This window comes from Triplophysa dalaica, chromosome 3 (assembly GCF_015846415.1).
Source record: "Triplophysa dalaica isolate WHDGS20190420 chromosome 3, ASM1584641v1, whole genome shotgun sequence".
In the NCBI taxonomy this organism is placed as follows: Eukaryota; Metazoa; Chordata; class Actinopteri; order Cypriniformes; family Nemacheilidae; genus Triplophysa; species Triplophysa dalaica.
The window spans coordinates 24,819,585-24,834,534 of record NC_079544.1 but is presented as its reverse complement, the minus strand read 5'-3'; the positions used below and the strand labels follow the sequence as shown (position 1 = coordinate 24,834,534).

The 14,950-nt window shown below is 43.6% G+C and overlaps 1 protein-coding gene and 1 long non-coding RNA gene across 6 annotated transcripts in view; one reads left to right on the top strand and one right to left on the bottom strand.

Annotated features, from left to right (window-relative positions):
- ncana (neurocan a) overlaps window positions 1–14,950 on the bottom strand; it is an 81,888-nt gene that overhangs the window by 20,774 nt on the left and 46,164 nt on the right. For all 4 annotated transcript variants that reach the window (XM_056744108.1, XM_056744109.1, XM_056744107.1 and 1 more), the window contains 4 exons: window positions 12,452–12,579; window positions 11,033–11,305; window positions 10,564–10,692; window positions 10,005–10,469 (listed from right to left, as the gene is read on the bottom strand). In XM_056744108.1, coding sequence (XP_056600086.1) covers window positions 10,005–10,469; window positions 10,564–10,692; window positions 11,033–11,305; window positions 12,452–12,579 — 995 coding nt within the window. The remainder of the gene's footprint in view (window positions 1–10,004; window positions 10,470–10,563; window positions 10,693–11,032; window positions 11,306–12,451; window positions 12,580–14,950) is intronic.
- On the top strand, window positions 12,767–14,551 carry LOC130418143 (uncharacterized). Of its 2 annotated transcripts, XR_008906298.1 has the most exons (3): window positions 12,767–12,935; window positions 13,682–13,768; window positions 13,898–14,551. It is a non-coding gene; the product is annotated as an uncharacterized LOC130418143 (long non-coding RNA). The 2 variants fall into 2 exon arrangements; XR_008906297.1 differs by having other exon boundaries at window positions 12,767–13,768.

Sequence of the window (14,950 nt, the reverse complement as noted above, 5' to 3'; positions counted from 1 at the left end):
GTAGATTAAACATCCATGTATAAGACACACTAGAAGTAGGAGTGGTGCTAAAATGTATGTTTAGTTTTGTTAGTGAGTTTAATTTAGTTATAGCGTCTTGTACGCTGAAGATGTTTCTTTCTACATTTTCTGTTGTTAGTCAGTTAGATCCTTGATATTAGTTAGCTTACTTTTGGGTATATTTTGTTCTTTGATTTAAGCACCACTCTTTAACTACCTCCTCTCCACCAGATTATTTATTGATTAAAATGTATTATCATAATTTTCTTTACTTTGTATATATTGTATATATCTACTTTATCATTCTATTACTTTATCTTACGAGTTATAATTAAATTTGTGTAACTGAATTGCTGGCTGGTTGTCTGTCTTTTTTCAATGCTTTTCGGTTACTACCATTGACACATACGTACAACTATATTCATTTCCGTGTTATGTCTGCTAAAATCCTAGACCAATTAACATCTAAATAACTACAAACGTAACATATTTGGGGGCTCGTCCGGGATCTTCTATCTCTTTTTGAGGTAGGGATCTAAATATATATGGATTACTATATTATCTCGGAAGATAGTTGTATGTGTGTGTTTCTGAGGGGGAACGAAAAATTGCAATGAAAAGGAATTGTTTTGTGCATTGTGAAGTGTAATTATATTGATAATTGGACCATGAGTACTTTTTCGGGGGTCGGGGGGTTCCAGAGCTTTCCGCAGAAAGATGGGTACAGCCCTGACCGGTAACCTATCACGGACGGGGCCTTAGCTCTCTACAGGCGAGAGGCCGTCCGGCTCGGTTTACACCGGGAAAGCGCAACTCTTAATCAGAGAAGTGCTGCAGAGGCCACCTCCTACCCGTGGGGAGGAATATGGTGGGGATATATGTATGGTCTCGTCCTTGGAGGAGAACGCATGGAACGTGCGGACTGGACAGTTAACCGCGAGGTGGAGGTCCACCTGGGGAAGCTCATGGGTTACCAAGTGTGGGAGCCATTGTCATGAGGGTATGGCAGACGGAGCAGCCCTCGGTGGGGGTGTTACTGCGTCTGATAGCACAGGTCCGGTTAGAACTATGTGTGATAGGTCATAAGGTATCCCGGCCTAAGGGGGAAGGCTGCTCTGCCCAGCCATCCCCCAGGAGGTGATTGCTTAGTGATGGATGGAATGCCTGTTCTTAACCAGAGTCTGGGTAAGAAGGAAGGTTGGTGAGGTACCAATTTTCTTAGCCATGTGTTTGGGTAAGAAGAAAAGTGTAGATAGCACACTGACCCAACCTCTTGGAGGGTGGGAAGGTGCTTTCGCAGGCTTACGCCCCCCCGGATGCCAGTCCTACATGTCGCCACGTAGGACGTGGGCTGACACCGGGTTTACGCGAAGGCAGTTAACCTTTGCGAAGGTGTTTGGGCGTAGCCCAACCCGCAGCTCTACAGATGTCTGCTAGAGAGGCGCTTCTGCCAGTGCCTAGGAGGTGGCTAAACTCCGTGTGGAGTGAGCCCTCACTGCCAAAGGGCATGGGAGATTCTGAGATCGGAATGTCGTCGTAACGGCATCCACGACCCAGTGCGCCAGCCTCTGCTTAGAGACAGCCTTCCCCTTCTGCTGTCCTCCAATACAGACAAGGAGCTGGTCAGAGCTACTGAAGCTCTGCGTGCGGTCCAGGACACAACACGGATGGGGTTGGGTCTTCCTCCCCGACGGGGAGCGCCTGCAAGTTCACCACTTGGTCCCGAAAGGGAGTAGTGGGAACTTTGGGCACGTATCCGGGCCTGGGTCTCAGGAAAACGTGAGAGTTACCAGGGCCGAATTTAAGGCGATCCGGGGACACAGAGAATGCTCGGAGATCCCCTACCCTCTTGAGCGCCAACAGGGGGGCCGTCTTACTCAGGTGAGGAAGCTCGGAACCTCCGAAGGGCTCTTGCACCCACGTTAGGGTCCAAGAGGGTATGGAGCAGAGATAAGGCGGATTCCGCCCTCTCGTGCTCCTTAGGAACCTGGTGACCAGGTCGTGTTGCCCTAGAAACTTTCCATCAACTGAGTCGTGATGAGTGGCGATAGCGACTACATACACTTTCAGTGTGGAGGGGAGATGTTAGTCTCCAGTCTCATAAGAAGGACAACACAATCCTGATCGAGCACCTCAGTGGGTCTTTCTCACTGAGAAAGACACCAGGACGAGAAGAGGCACCGTCTAGGGACTTGTAACCCCCTAGTAGATGGGGCCCTAGCCTGGGTCATGGTCTCTGCCGTAGAGGGAGAGTAGCCATCTCAGGATCTTCTCGTCCCGTCTAGAGACCAGACATGGGTGTTCCAGAGGTCTGATCTGGGATGCCAGAACCTGTCCTTCCCCTGAGAGAGCAGGTCCTCTCTCAGGGGAATGGTTCAGGGGGAGTCGCTGTCCAGAGCATAAACTCTGAAGCCAAGTGTGGTTAAACCAGTGCGGTGTAACCAATAACACTTGGTGCTCCTCTTACCTGACCTTGCACAGTGTCTGTGTAAGGAGGCTCCTGGCGGGGGAAAGTCTGCTTCCGCCCGTCAGCTGAGCGCCAGGGCATCCGTGCCGAGGGGGGGCCTCGGTCAGGGAGTACCAAAGCAGACAATGGGTGGTGTCGCGGGAGGCAAAGAGGTCTATCTGTGCCTATCCGAACAGCCCCCAAATGAGCTGGACCGGGGATGGAGTCACCACTCTCCGCAATGCGTATACTGACGAGAGAGCGCGTCGGCTGTCTGGTTCAGTTTGCCTGGGATCTGTGTGGCCCGCAGGGATCGGATCACCTGCTAACTCCACAGGAGGAGGCGTCTGGCAAGTTGTGTTAGCTGCCGTGAGCGTACGCCACCCTGCCGATGTACGGTACGGCTGTCATGCTGTCCCGGAGGACCAACACGTGCTGTCCCTGCACTAGAGGCCGGAGCCTTCTCAGCGCAAGCGACACAGCACACAACTCTAAGCAATTGCATGCCAGCGTAGACGGGGGCCTGTCCAGCGCCCCGCTACTGCATGCCCGTTGCACACTGCACCCCACCCCTGCAGCGAGGCGTCCGTCATCACCACGACGTGCCTCGTAACCTGCCCGAGGGGAACCCCGCCCGGAGGAAGGTCATGGAAGACCAAGGGGTTAGGGTGCGTCGGCAGCAGGGCGACATCACCACGCGCCTGCTGTCGGTGTGCCACGCTGTCCTCGGAACTCGACTCTGTAGTCAGTGTTGAAACGGTCTCATGTGCATCAACCCGAGGAGTATACCCCCGCGGAGAATGCCATGTGTCCCAGGAGCCTCCAGTTCAACACTGACTAAGCGCGTGCTGCGGACAGCTGCGCTGTCATGGTGCAGAGTTTAGTTCCATACCGAGAAAGAGGATGCTCTGCACTGGGGAGAGTTTGCTCTCTTCTCGGTTGACCTGAAATCCCAATCGATCTAGATGCCGGAGCACCAGGTCCCTCTGTGTACACAACAGATCTCGCGAGTGTGCCAAGATAAGCCAGTCGTCGAGATAGTTTAGTACCCGCAGGAACAGACCGAAAGGGAGGACTCTGTCCTGATATGCCCGCCCCTCGAACGCGAACCATGGAACGGGGCGGTGTCGAGAGGATCAAGACATTAGAGTAAGCGTCCTTCAGGTCGATTGCCACGAACCAATCCTGACACCTGATAGATGTCATGATGCGCCTCTGCGTGAACATCTGAATGGCAGCTTGTGAAGGTGCTTGTTCAGGGTACGCAGACCGGTGGGGCGCAACCCCCGTCTTTCTTGGGAATGATGAAGTGCGGGTCGTGACCCACTGAACATCTTGGTTTTAGGGACGAACTCAATGCCTGTTTCGCCAGAAGGGTGGTGACCTCTACCCGAAGTACGGAGGCGTCCCTGACTCTGACAGAGGGAGAGATGATGCCTTGAAACTTGGGAGAGTCTCTGGCGAACTGGATCGCGTAACCAAGACGGACCGCCCGCATTGGTCAGCGAGACAGTGTGGGCAGCTCTCGAGCTCCCAGGGACTGTGACAGGGTGACCAAGGGGACGGTCTGCTTCATCATTCCCACGGGGGTGGTTCGTCGGCTGGCGGAGCTAACCATCTGTCACGGGGGGTCCCCGGAGGAAAGGTTGGCTCCGCCTTTTTACCTGCCTGGCGGGACAACGGCACGCACTGTCGGTTTGAGAGTGGTGACGGCTGTCGTATGTATACGACCTCACACCTCACCAGGGTGTGAGGTCTGTTCGCCGAGTACAGTCCAGTGGAGTATGCGATCGGCTGCAAGTACACCCGGGGAGAACGGAAAAACTCTGTGAGTAAGTGGGCGCCAGGCCCTGAAAAGGGCCCAGCTTTGGTGACGAGGCAGGAATCGTCCCGTACCGACCGATCAGAGCCGTGGCTGTGAAGGTTCGGGCCCGATGTTGTTCTCCTAGGAATCCTCGTTCCCGATGTGTGTGCGTGAGAATCCGGACGGTATGCCACCGCCGGTTGGGGAACGTTCAGAAGAGTGAATCGGGGTGCGATCGGCCCGTGAGCACTTAGCTGGCGGGTTTACGTTCGCAGAGTTCCCCATATCACTAACACTGCTAACGTGGGTGGTCATCGGGGCCGTAGCCACAGATGTCACAGCCCGGGTAGCAGACGAAATGGTGGCTGGTTCCCGTAGGAAGACAGTCACCGGTGACCGCAACTTCTGAATGACAATCTGCCCGCAGTGCGCGCAGATTTGTCAATGAACGCTGCTTCAGTGTGCTGGACGCCCACACACCTAATGCAGCGATCGTGTCCATTCCCTGCCGCACCAAAGAGAACAGCGGGACATGTCGTTCTCGATGTGTGTGCGTGAGAATCCGGACGGTATGCCACCGCCGGTTGGGGAACGTTCAGAAAAGCGAATCGGGGTGCGATCGGCCCGTGAGCACTCAGCTGGCGGGTTTACGTTCGCAGAGTTCCCCATATCACTAACGCTGCTAAAGTGGGTGGTCATCGGGGCCGTAGCCACAGATGTCACAGCCCGGGTAGCAGACGAAATGGTGGCGGGTTCCCGTAGGAAGACAGCCACCCGTGACCGCAACTTCTGAATGACAATCTGTCTGCAGTGCGGGCAGATGTGTCAACGAACGCCCACACACCTAATGCAGCGATCGTGTCCATTCCCTGCCGCACCAAAGAGAACAGCCGCGCTGGAGAATGCTCAGTCAGTCCTGAAAAGGACTTTTAGATAAAATCTCACACACCTCGGAACTGCCGAGACGCCCAGGGGAAGGTCGCTGCAGGTAGGGACGATCCGCTGCTTCACGTCGTAGATCCGGCAATGTAGAAGAAGAAGAATTCATAGAATTCGTTCTGTTCGTAGTCATGAGCGAAGGCTCTGAAGAAAAAAAAGGTCAATGAATGCTGCACGCCGGCTTCCTTTTATACCGGATATCCGGGGGCGGAGCCTGGCATGCAAATTTCATTCGCCAAATTTCATTTGCCTTTTCGATAGTAGTCAGAGTTGATTGGTTCTCAAGGGCGAACCCCATTTGTCGTTCTCGACACAACGTCGAGAGACCGACAGAAAGGGAACACCCTGTCTTCTTGTTCCAAAATCTGACTGTACATTTTGGTTTTGCACAGATTATCGGAAAGTAAATTCTGTGACTGTACCTGATAGCTATCCTCTTCCTAGGATGGAAGACTGCATTGATAATTTAGGTTCTGCTAAATCTGTGACGAAATTAGATTTGTTGAAAGGCTATTGACAAGTGCCGTTGACCGCTCGAGCTGCGGAAATTTCAGCTTTCGTTACTCTGGATAATTTCCTACAATACCATGTTATGGCGTTTGGGCTATGCAATGCCCCGGCAACTTTTCAACCCCTTGTAAATGTTGTACTGTCAGGAGTTCAAAATTGTAGTGCATACCTAGATGATCTAGTGATTTATTCGGCGGATTGGTCTGAGCATTTGACTGTTCTTCGGACAGTTTTTGAAAGGTTAGCTAACGCTTCTTTGACGATTAATCTAGCTAAGTGTGAATTTGGTAAGGCAACGATTACCTACTTGGGCAAAGAAGTAGGTCAAGGTCAAGTTCGTCCTGTTAGCGCTAAAGTATCTGCTATTGTTAACTTTCCTATTCCAACGACACGACGGGAATTGCGTCGGTTCTTGGAAATGGTTGGTTACTATAGAGGTTTCTGCCAAAATTTCTCTACTGTAGTGAATCCTTTGTCTCGTTTACTAAGTCCAACTAATGTATTTTTTTGGACTGAAGCGTGTCAACGTGCTTTTGATGGTGCAAAGTTGTTGCTGACTAGTGCACCTGTTCTTGCTGCTCCAAACTTTACACATTCTTTTCAATTGGAAGTGGATGCTAGTGCTTTAGGTATGGGAGCTGTTCTTCTTCAAAAAGACGATGAGGGTTTTGAGCATCCAATTTGTTATTTTTCCCAAAAGTTCAATAAACATCAACGAAATTACTCTACCATCGAGAAGGAAGCTTTAGGCTTGATTCTGGCTTTACAGTTTTTCGAGGTTTATGTGGGTTCATCGGTTTTGCATGTTACTGTGTACACTGATCACAACCCTTTGGTGTTCTTGTCCAGAATATACAATCACAACCAACGTCTTGGACGCTGATTGTGCAAAATTATAACTTGATCATAAAGCATAAGAAAGGTTCTGAAAATATAGTTGCCGATACCTTATCTAGAGCTTAAAGAGCTGCTTTATGTCAAGTCTTTAAGAAGGAGAGTGTTACGAACCCTCTTATATGTACTTTTGTTTGCAATGTATAGTTGCGTTTGTGTGTCTGTACTCTGTTTCAGATTTGGTAATCTATTGGCTGATCCGCCTGTCAATCTGCGGGCGTGGGGTTCTGACGTCAGAGATCGCTCCACCAATTGCCAGTTACATAGCGGCTTTCGAGGGGTTTAAATATGGATGGCGGCAGAGTTAAAACAGACTCTGGTTTGGGCAGAGTGCACGCTCTTTGAGGACTGTTTTCTCATTTGAGACCAGTCTGAGAGATTGTTCCGTGCTTTGGGCTTTACGGTGTTTTGCTGTTTGTAGTCGGATCAATGCTCTCTTGTTTTGTTGTTCGCGTTTGTGTTTGTTTGTGTGCTCGTGCGTTTGACAATTTCGCAATGGATATACGCGTGGAAGCTTCAGCCATTGTACCGGCTTTAAATCATTTATCTTGGCTGGAGAGGTTGTGAGTCAGGTAAGCAGGTCGCGACCTACATTTATGCACGTAGATTAAACATCCATGTATAAGACACACTAGAAGTAGGAGTGGTGCTAAAATGTATGTTTAGTTTTGTTAGTGAGTTTAATTTAGTTATAGCGTCTTGTACGCTGAAGATGTTTCTTTCTACATTTTCTGTTGTTAGTCAGTTAGATCCTTGATATTAGTTAGCTTACTTTTGGGTATATTTTGTTCTTTGATTTAAGCACCACTCTTTAACTACCTCCTCTCCACCAGATTATTTATTGATTAAAATGTATTATCATAATTTTCTTTACTTTGTATATATTGTATATATCTACTTTATCATTCTATTACTTTATCTTACGAGTTATAATTAAATTTGTGTAACTGAATTGCTGGCTGGTTGTCTGTCTTTTTTCAATGCTTTTCGGTTACTACCATTGACACATACGTACAACTATATTCATTTCCGTGTTATGTCTGCTAAAATCCTAGACCAATTAACATCTAAATAACTACAAACGTAACAATATCTTAAAAAGAACCAACTATACATTTGTTTGTACTTCATATACAAATCTTAACCGATGTAGAAACAACTGTCTACATTTGAGAGGAATTTTCCAAAACACATCATGGAACTATTTATTACAAGGAAGTAATCTTTTTAAGGAAACATGGCAAACTTTTTGTTCCACAACCAGAGGAACCAACTCATCTCTCTGTAGGAAAAATTCACTTTATTCACATTCTGAAGAAAGTGCTGATGCAGAAAACTTCAGAGGAGCTGTGAGTGTCTGTCAAGATCTTGTGATGCCTTTGCTATGGGGTTCTGAGTTTGTTGCTAGGGCATTGCTTGGTGGTTGTTTAGTCACTCAAAAGAGTAAAGTCAAAAGAGCCCTCTAAAGAATGGCAACGATCTTCAAATCCACCTAGGTCACAGTGACTTAAACACTGAACTACAGTTCAACACATTTTCTAAAGCTGTTAATATATCATTTATCAAACTAATTACAAATAAGTTCATATAATATGGCCACTACTGTAGTATATTTACTAATAGTAAATGTATTGCAACTCCCACAATAGTTTTTGTCTGAATCTTATCAGCGTAAAAAAATAAACATACCACTGTATTTACTACACATCGAATCAATAGTTAAAACTATATAATACCAGAGTAAAAAAAGTATAATTATTACATTAATATACTAGAACAGACCACAATTTGAGTTCACTTTACCATAGTAAATGCCATAGTATAATCTAGTATGGGCGAGTATTTGTTAAAGGGATAGTTCAGCCAAAAATAAAGATTGTGTCATCATTTACTCAACCTCAAGTTGTTCCAAACATGTATACATTTCTTCTGTTCTGTTAAACACAAATAAATTTAGAAAAATGTTTGCAACGGACAAAACTGACTTCTAGCAGGGAAAGTTTGTATACTAGTGAAAGGTGCCCCAGAATTGTTTGCTTTCCTCCATTCTTCAAAATATCTTAATTTGTGTTCAACAGAACAAAAAGGTTATACAGTATTTTTTTTCAATGATGTCCCAGAAATGTCAGTTGATAACATTTTTCCAAATATCTATCTCTGTGTACACTCTAAATCTGCTTAAAAGGTTGTTCACAGCGATACCACAGAATAACCCTTTTTGGTTCCACAAAGAACCATTCAGCCAAAGGTTCTTTAAAGAAACGTCTAATTCTTACTTTTTTATCATCTGAAGAACGTTTTTATGCCACAAAGAATCTTTTGTGAAACAAAACAGTTCTTCAGATGTTAAAGGTTCTTCATGGAACCAAAATGTCATCGAAGAACCTTTGAAGCATCTTTTTATGAAAGAGTGTTCATCAGAACAAAGAAAGCTATACAGGTTTGGAACGACTTGATTGTGTGTAAATGATTACAGAATTTACATTTTGGGGGGGAAGTATCCCTTTAAATGTACAGCCCTTGTTTTCATCGAAGTCATTATGTTAGTGACATAAACCAACAGAATAAAGCACTGAGAGCTTTCAAGTGTACATAACAAAAGTGAAGACCGTGACTGACGTTTTCCAGTAACACACTCCAGTCTTTCAACCCACAATTACTGTAAGAATCTTCCAGTCGGAGACGATGTGGGACTCCGGCCCTCATGGAAATTGGACTTTAATAATGTAGACTACTGGCCTTAGTTTCCATTTGACTTAAAACATTAATGCAGCGGTGTCGAGTTTGAGGTCTCAGTATTAATGAACAGAACAGCCGAGAGGAAACTTACTGATGCTTTAAACTTTAACGCTGGAGACAAAATTCAGACGCTTCGAGAAAAACAATCTCACAGTCGCCAGGGATGTCAATGAGTTCCATTTATCATGACAAATCCAACCACTGCTGACAAATCAACTGTCAATACAAGCTCACAATCTGAACAACTAAACTTAACATTCCTTCTCTGTGAAACACATTTAAAGGGATACTTAACCCCAAGAATAAAAATTTTTTGTCATCAGTTACTCACCTTCGAGTTGTTCCAAATCTGTATAAATGTCTTTGTTCTGATGAACACAGTGAAAGATATTTGGAAGAATGCTTCTTACCAGACAGATTTTGCCCCCCTTTGACTCCCATAGTAGGAAAAGATAAATAGGTAGTCAAAAGTGCCCCAGAAATGTTTGCTTGCCTGCATTCTTCAAAATATCTTCTTTTGTGTTCAACACAACAAAAAAATTAAAAAATTTTCCTACTATGATGAAATCATTTTCATTTTTGGGGTGAAGTATCCCTTTAAAGGTGAGTTGACCCAAACATTTTAAAATGTGTCCACTTAATGACACTAAATCATTTTTTCTCTCCATTCACCTGAGCCGGAAGCCGTAGGTTTGATGTTCGTCTTCAGAGTTTTTGTGGCAGCTGTGCTCTTGGACGTCATCACCGTCTCACTTCCTTTCAGGTAACTCCAGGGTTTCCACAAAGTGCTGATGATATTACTGAAGGAACTCTTGGCCTTTCCCTGCGTGGTCTCTAAGGAGGGTGCAGGAGTGACGGACTGACCCGACAGACCTTCCTCTTCATCTTCTTCCTCGCGGGCTGATCCACCGGGACTCTCCGAAACAAGATCTGACGCCAGGCCGGGGATCGTCTGTTTGCCGTCCGGGAATGAGTCCAACTGGCCGCTCCAGTCCAGAGACGTGTCTTCGGCTCTCAGACGAACCGTCAGATACTCTGCGGAAAGCTCGGGGGGCTCGGCAGCCACATGGAGCTCTTTGTCCAAATCCACCTGTCCAGTCCAGTTACAAGGGTGAAGGTCAGACAGCTCCTGCTCTCCTGAAAATCAATCACACACGATATCCTGTAAGAGCATGCAAAGCAAACAATACACAAATATTACAGCAGAACTGATTTTGATGTGAAGTTGTACCACTGGAGGTGTGTTTGACAGAGGAAGATTTTGGATTCTGCTGTGAATCGTCCACGTCGCCGGTCATGTACCTCCACGGCTTCAGCAGAGACTTTACAATGCTGGTGTGGGCCTTCTGTGATTTTGTCTCTGTTGACATATTAAATCAAATAAGTTATACAAGTCAAATATGTTTTCTGATGGAAAGGAAAAGAGAGAATCCAGAGTCACCTTGAATAGAAAGTCTAGCCTATAAACGCAAGACAATGGAGTAACATTTAAAATTGATTTAAGACACACAGGAACGGGGAACACACGCAAACATAATCAATAACCGACTACAAACTGAGGAAAAAACAGGGCTTAAATACAGGGGAAAATGTAATCAAGGGAAACTGAAACAGGTGAGGGACTAATTAACTAATAAAGAAATCAGACACGGAAGGAAAAAACAAACCAAAACAGAAAATAACCGTGACACAGCTCATACTTTGATAGCAGTAAGCATCGAAGCGTGCGGCTTCATCGATCAGCTCTGCTGGTGTAACGATTCGGACGCCAGGTTCAGCACCCGAACACCCTGAACTGACAGACGACCTCACGCTCCCATCAGCCAACCAACCGCCCCCACAGTGCTCCAGTCCAGATGTCCAGGACAGATAAAGCTGCCCGACAGTCGCCAGCGTGCCGCCCAACACCTGACAGTGAGCCGCCGCCTCAGAGTAAGTCAGTTTATCAGGAACAGAGACAGGAATCACCTCACCTGTACATTAATGAAAAAAAGACACCCGGTGATCATGATGCTTCAATGGATCAGATATGAGGTAAAGTATAATATTATACACTTTGTTACAATCATTAAATTAATATTTGATGAAAAGTCTCAAAGTCTTATGGCTTCAGAAAATGATGCCCAAGTCATCGGATCACTGCGATGATGTGATGGTGGCCATTGTGACATCCACAAAGAAAAAGCTTTCCTTAATTTCTACTTTTGTGTAAAGGAAGAAAAAGTCATTCACTTTTCTAGAGCAACGTAATAAAAATAATAATTTTATTATGGGTCATTTTGGCTGGCATTTAAAAAATATTTTAACGCCTATAATACATCATATATTTATTACGTGTATTATTTTCACATATTTATTAGACATTTGAGTAAAAAATAATTATGTACTTTCTTGAATATTAGCAGCTCAGAGCGCAAGCATCATTTTACTCGCAGCATCATTTTTACAGACCAATGCCACAACAACCTCTGAAATCTGTCATTGATGATTTCTGGCTCAGAAACATGTCACAAAGATCTTTTTGTTTCAATTCTGAACATCTGATGGTCAATCAGAACACACATTGATGAGAGAATTATCTATTACTCTGTGTTTTTTTTACTTCATTCACTCTCACAAAATATCACTTTATTTGCAAACAAGAACAATTTGTCACACAATGTGATTTGCTTGCAATTGCAAATGGGACTTCACGTAATTTTATAAGCAATTATCGTGTTACAAACCTCCTGATAAAACATTTGTTAAAGTTAAAATTTCAGATTGTTAAAGATTTCAGCTCAATTTAAAGGGACTGCACTTTTACAACCATTCCTCATTAAATAAATTCCATAATTAATTTTCCATAATTAATTAATTAATTCTGCTTAATGGATTTTCAAAATGATAAATAAAGCATAAAAGTTATAAATTATTCAAATTCAGGTGAAAATGCTAAAGATCAGAAAGAAACCTTTAAACCATTTGAAGCATGTGAAAGCAGAAATATCTTCTAAAATTATTTATTTACTGCAAAAATAACTGTATGGTTGATAAATCATCCTAATAGATTATTGTGTGAGGCATTCAAGATCTTGTCATTTTCTAAACTGTACATTGTCACTTTCCTATAAACTCACCGCGCGTCTCATTGGCGAAACAGTACACATCAAACAATTCAGAAGGGTCCCGTATCCCATAATTCCTCACTCCACGAGAATATTCTGTGTGTCCATAGCAACCGAGCTCGGGTCTCTGAGTGGGATACCTGGAGTGAAGAGACAGAGAGGGTGGAATCAGATGGAATGTGTGTGTGTGTGTGTGTGTGTGCGGGCGTGCTTGTCTGTGTGTCCGTCCATGTGTGTGTGTGTGCACTCTAAAAAATGCTGGGTTATTTGTTTAACCCAACAGCTGGGTTGAGCCTGTTGGGTCATGTTGTTGGGTTATTTCCTCAGTGTTGGGTCATTTTTTGAGTAACCCAAACGCTGGGTTAGCAGTCGGGTCCAATTGAGTGACAGTTGAGAGAGTAAACCCCTCCCACTCATCGACGCATCAGACAAACTTTACCTTCGCGGGCATTTTGATCCACCTCATCTCGAAAAGTTGTTATTCGGAGAAGAAAAGGTATGTTTACAAGTTTTTAATGTATAAAACTATTACTGCACAAAAAAAATGCAAAAGTATGCAAAATTCGGCTGTTCGCATTAGGTTTGAAAGTAACGTTACAATCTAGCTTCGTTAGCTTTGTATAGCTAGTCTGTAACGTTATGCCCACGTTGTTCTAACTTACAGCTTTTTAATCATTTAAACTTCATTTTTGGTCAACATTTCCCTTTGAAATTCCTGACTCGTGTGAGTCATTTAGTTCAGTAACTTACGCAACTTGATATTAGTTTAAGGTCGACACGAGAGCGTCGTGTAAAAAGCAAACATCCAGCAATTTTTTTTATTTTAAATACCGCTAATGTTCGGTGAGGGAACTTAGATTAAATAGTCTTTTAGACGAGAATGTTGTTGTTAAGAACACAAATACGTGATTTATATATAAACATAACGCCTCTTTGAGATTTTGTTAAGACGCTGTCGGAGGTGTGAGCTTCAGGCTGTCAGCGGTCGTGGCTCCGTGGAGAGCAGCTCTATCTCGGCCATTGCCTCGGGAGTAGCCGCTCTTATAACGTTAGTGGTTAACAATGCGATATAATTAATTTTGGGTATATGAGACGAACAATTATTGCTCTTTTTAGACTTCTACTTATTCCCGAGTGTGTCGAATTAGTTAAGAGTAACTTGTGTTAACGTTTATATTATTTTTTAAGACTGTATTTCACTTTCTGTACTATATCCCACTCATCTTTTTCCCACACTGACAGGTTGCAGAATAACAGCTAATATTAATGGATCATTCCAGTCAAGAGAAAGTCAACTGAAACGTGGATGTTTTCATAACAGGCTTAAAGGTAAACATTATTTAGGTAAAATGTTAATGTACTTCTTTATATGTTTATTATAATCCATTGTGCTCTGGGTAGCCCAGTTTCCTTACATTCTTCTCTTGTCTCTTTTCTTGTCTCTTTTTCTCTTTATAGATGAACAAATTGATAAAGAAACCCTCCTGCTGGACATCCACTTCCAAAAGTGCACGCCACACTGTTGTCTACAAACTCCCAGGAAAAGAATCCTCTTTAGTAAGACGGCTCCGTGGATATGTCAGGTTAAGCAGTACTGAAACCGAAAGAACTAACACTCTTTAAAATGTTTTGTGAGTTTATATGAAGAGGAAAGTTACGGTGTCCCTTTTTCACATCCATAACGCTTGTTTATTTCTTTTTTTATAGAAAACTTATGCATAGACTGATATTTTATCATATAAATGCGGTTCTATCAACAAGGGTTTAGTAAAATACTTTTTATAGTGTTTTTATGTCGCATCCATAACGCTGGACTTGCCCTAAAGCATTTTACTCATGCCACTTTGTTAACTGTATATGAATTTTTGAAGTGTTAAGTTGTCTAACTATTTATATTTACTTGTGCCACTTTAATAACCTTGTTAAATGTATATGTTTAAATCTAAACTAATGTAATTTATTGAAGTTAATTTTCCTTAAATATGTATAAACATACATTTCATCAAAGTGTTTTATATGCCATTTTATTGTTCATTGAGCATAACATATTGCATGTTTTTATGAATTCCTTTTGTCTTGCATTTTGATCCTTAATAAAACTTTTGATTCTTACTGATGCTCAAGTATTTCTCTGTGATTTTGTTATTATTATTTTTAAACATTTCGGGTTTGTTTTAAACCAGCAATGTAATTTTTAAGCAAAAGTTGATTTAAACAAAACAACCCAGCATGTTGGGTCAAAGATTTAACCCAACTGGCTGGGTTAAAATAACCCAACGCTGGGTTTGTCCATATTTGACCCAACGTTGGGTTACCAAAATAACCCAAATTGGGTTGTTTTAACCCAGCCTTTTTTTAGAGTGTGTCTATGTCTATGTGTGCAAATATGTTTGCATATTGTGTGTATTGTTTGTATGTGGGTATGTCTGTCATCTGTGTTTTCACCTTTTACTTGTTATAACAGGTACAGTCAGGTTCATAAATATTGGGTCATCGACACAATTCTAACAT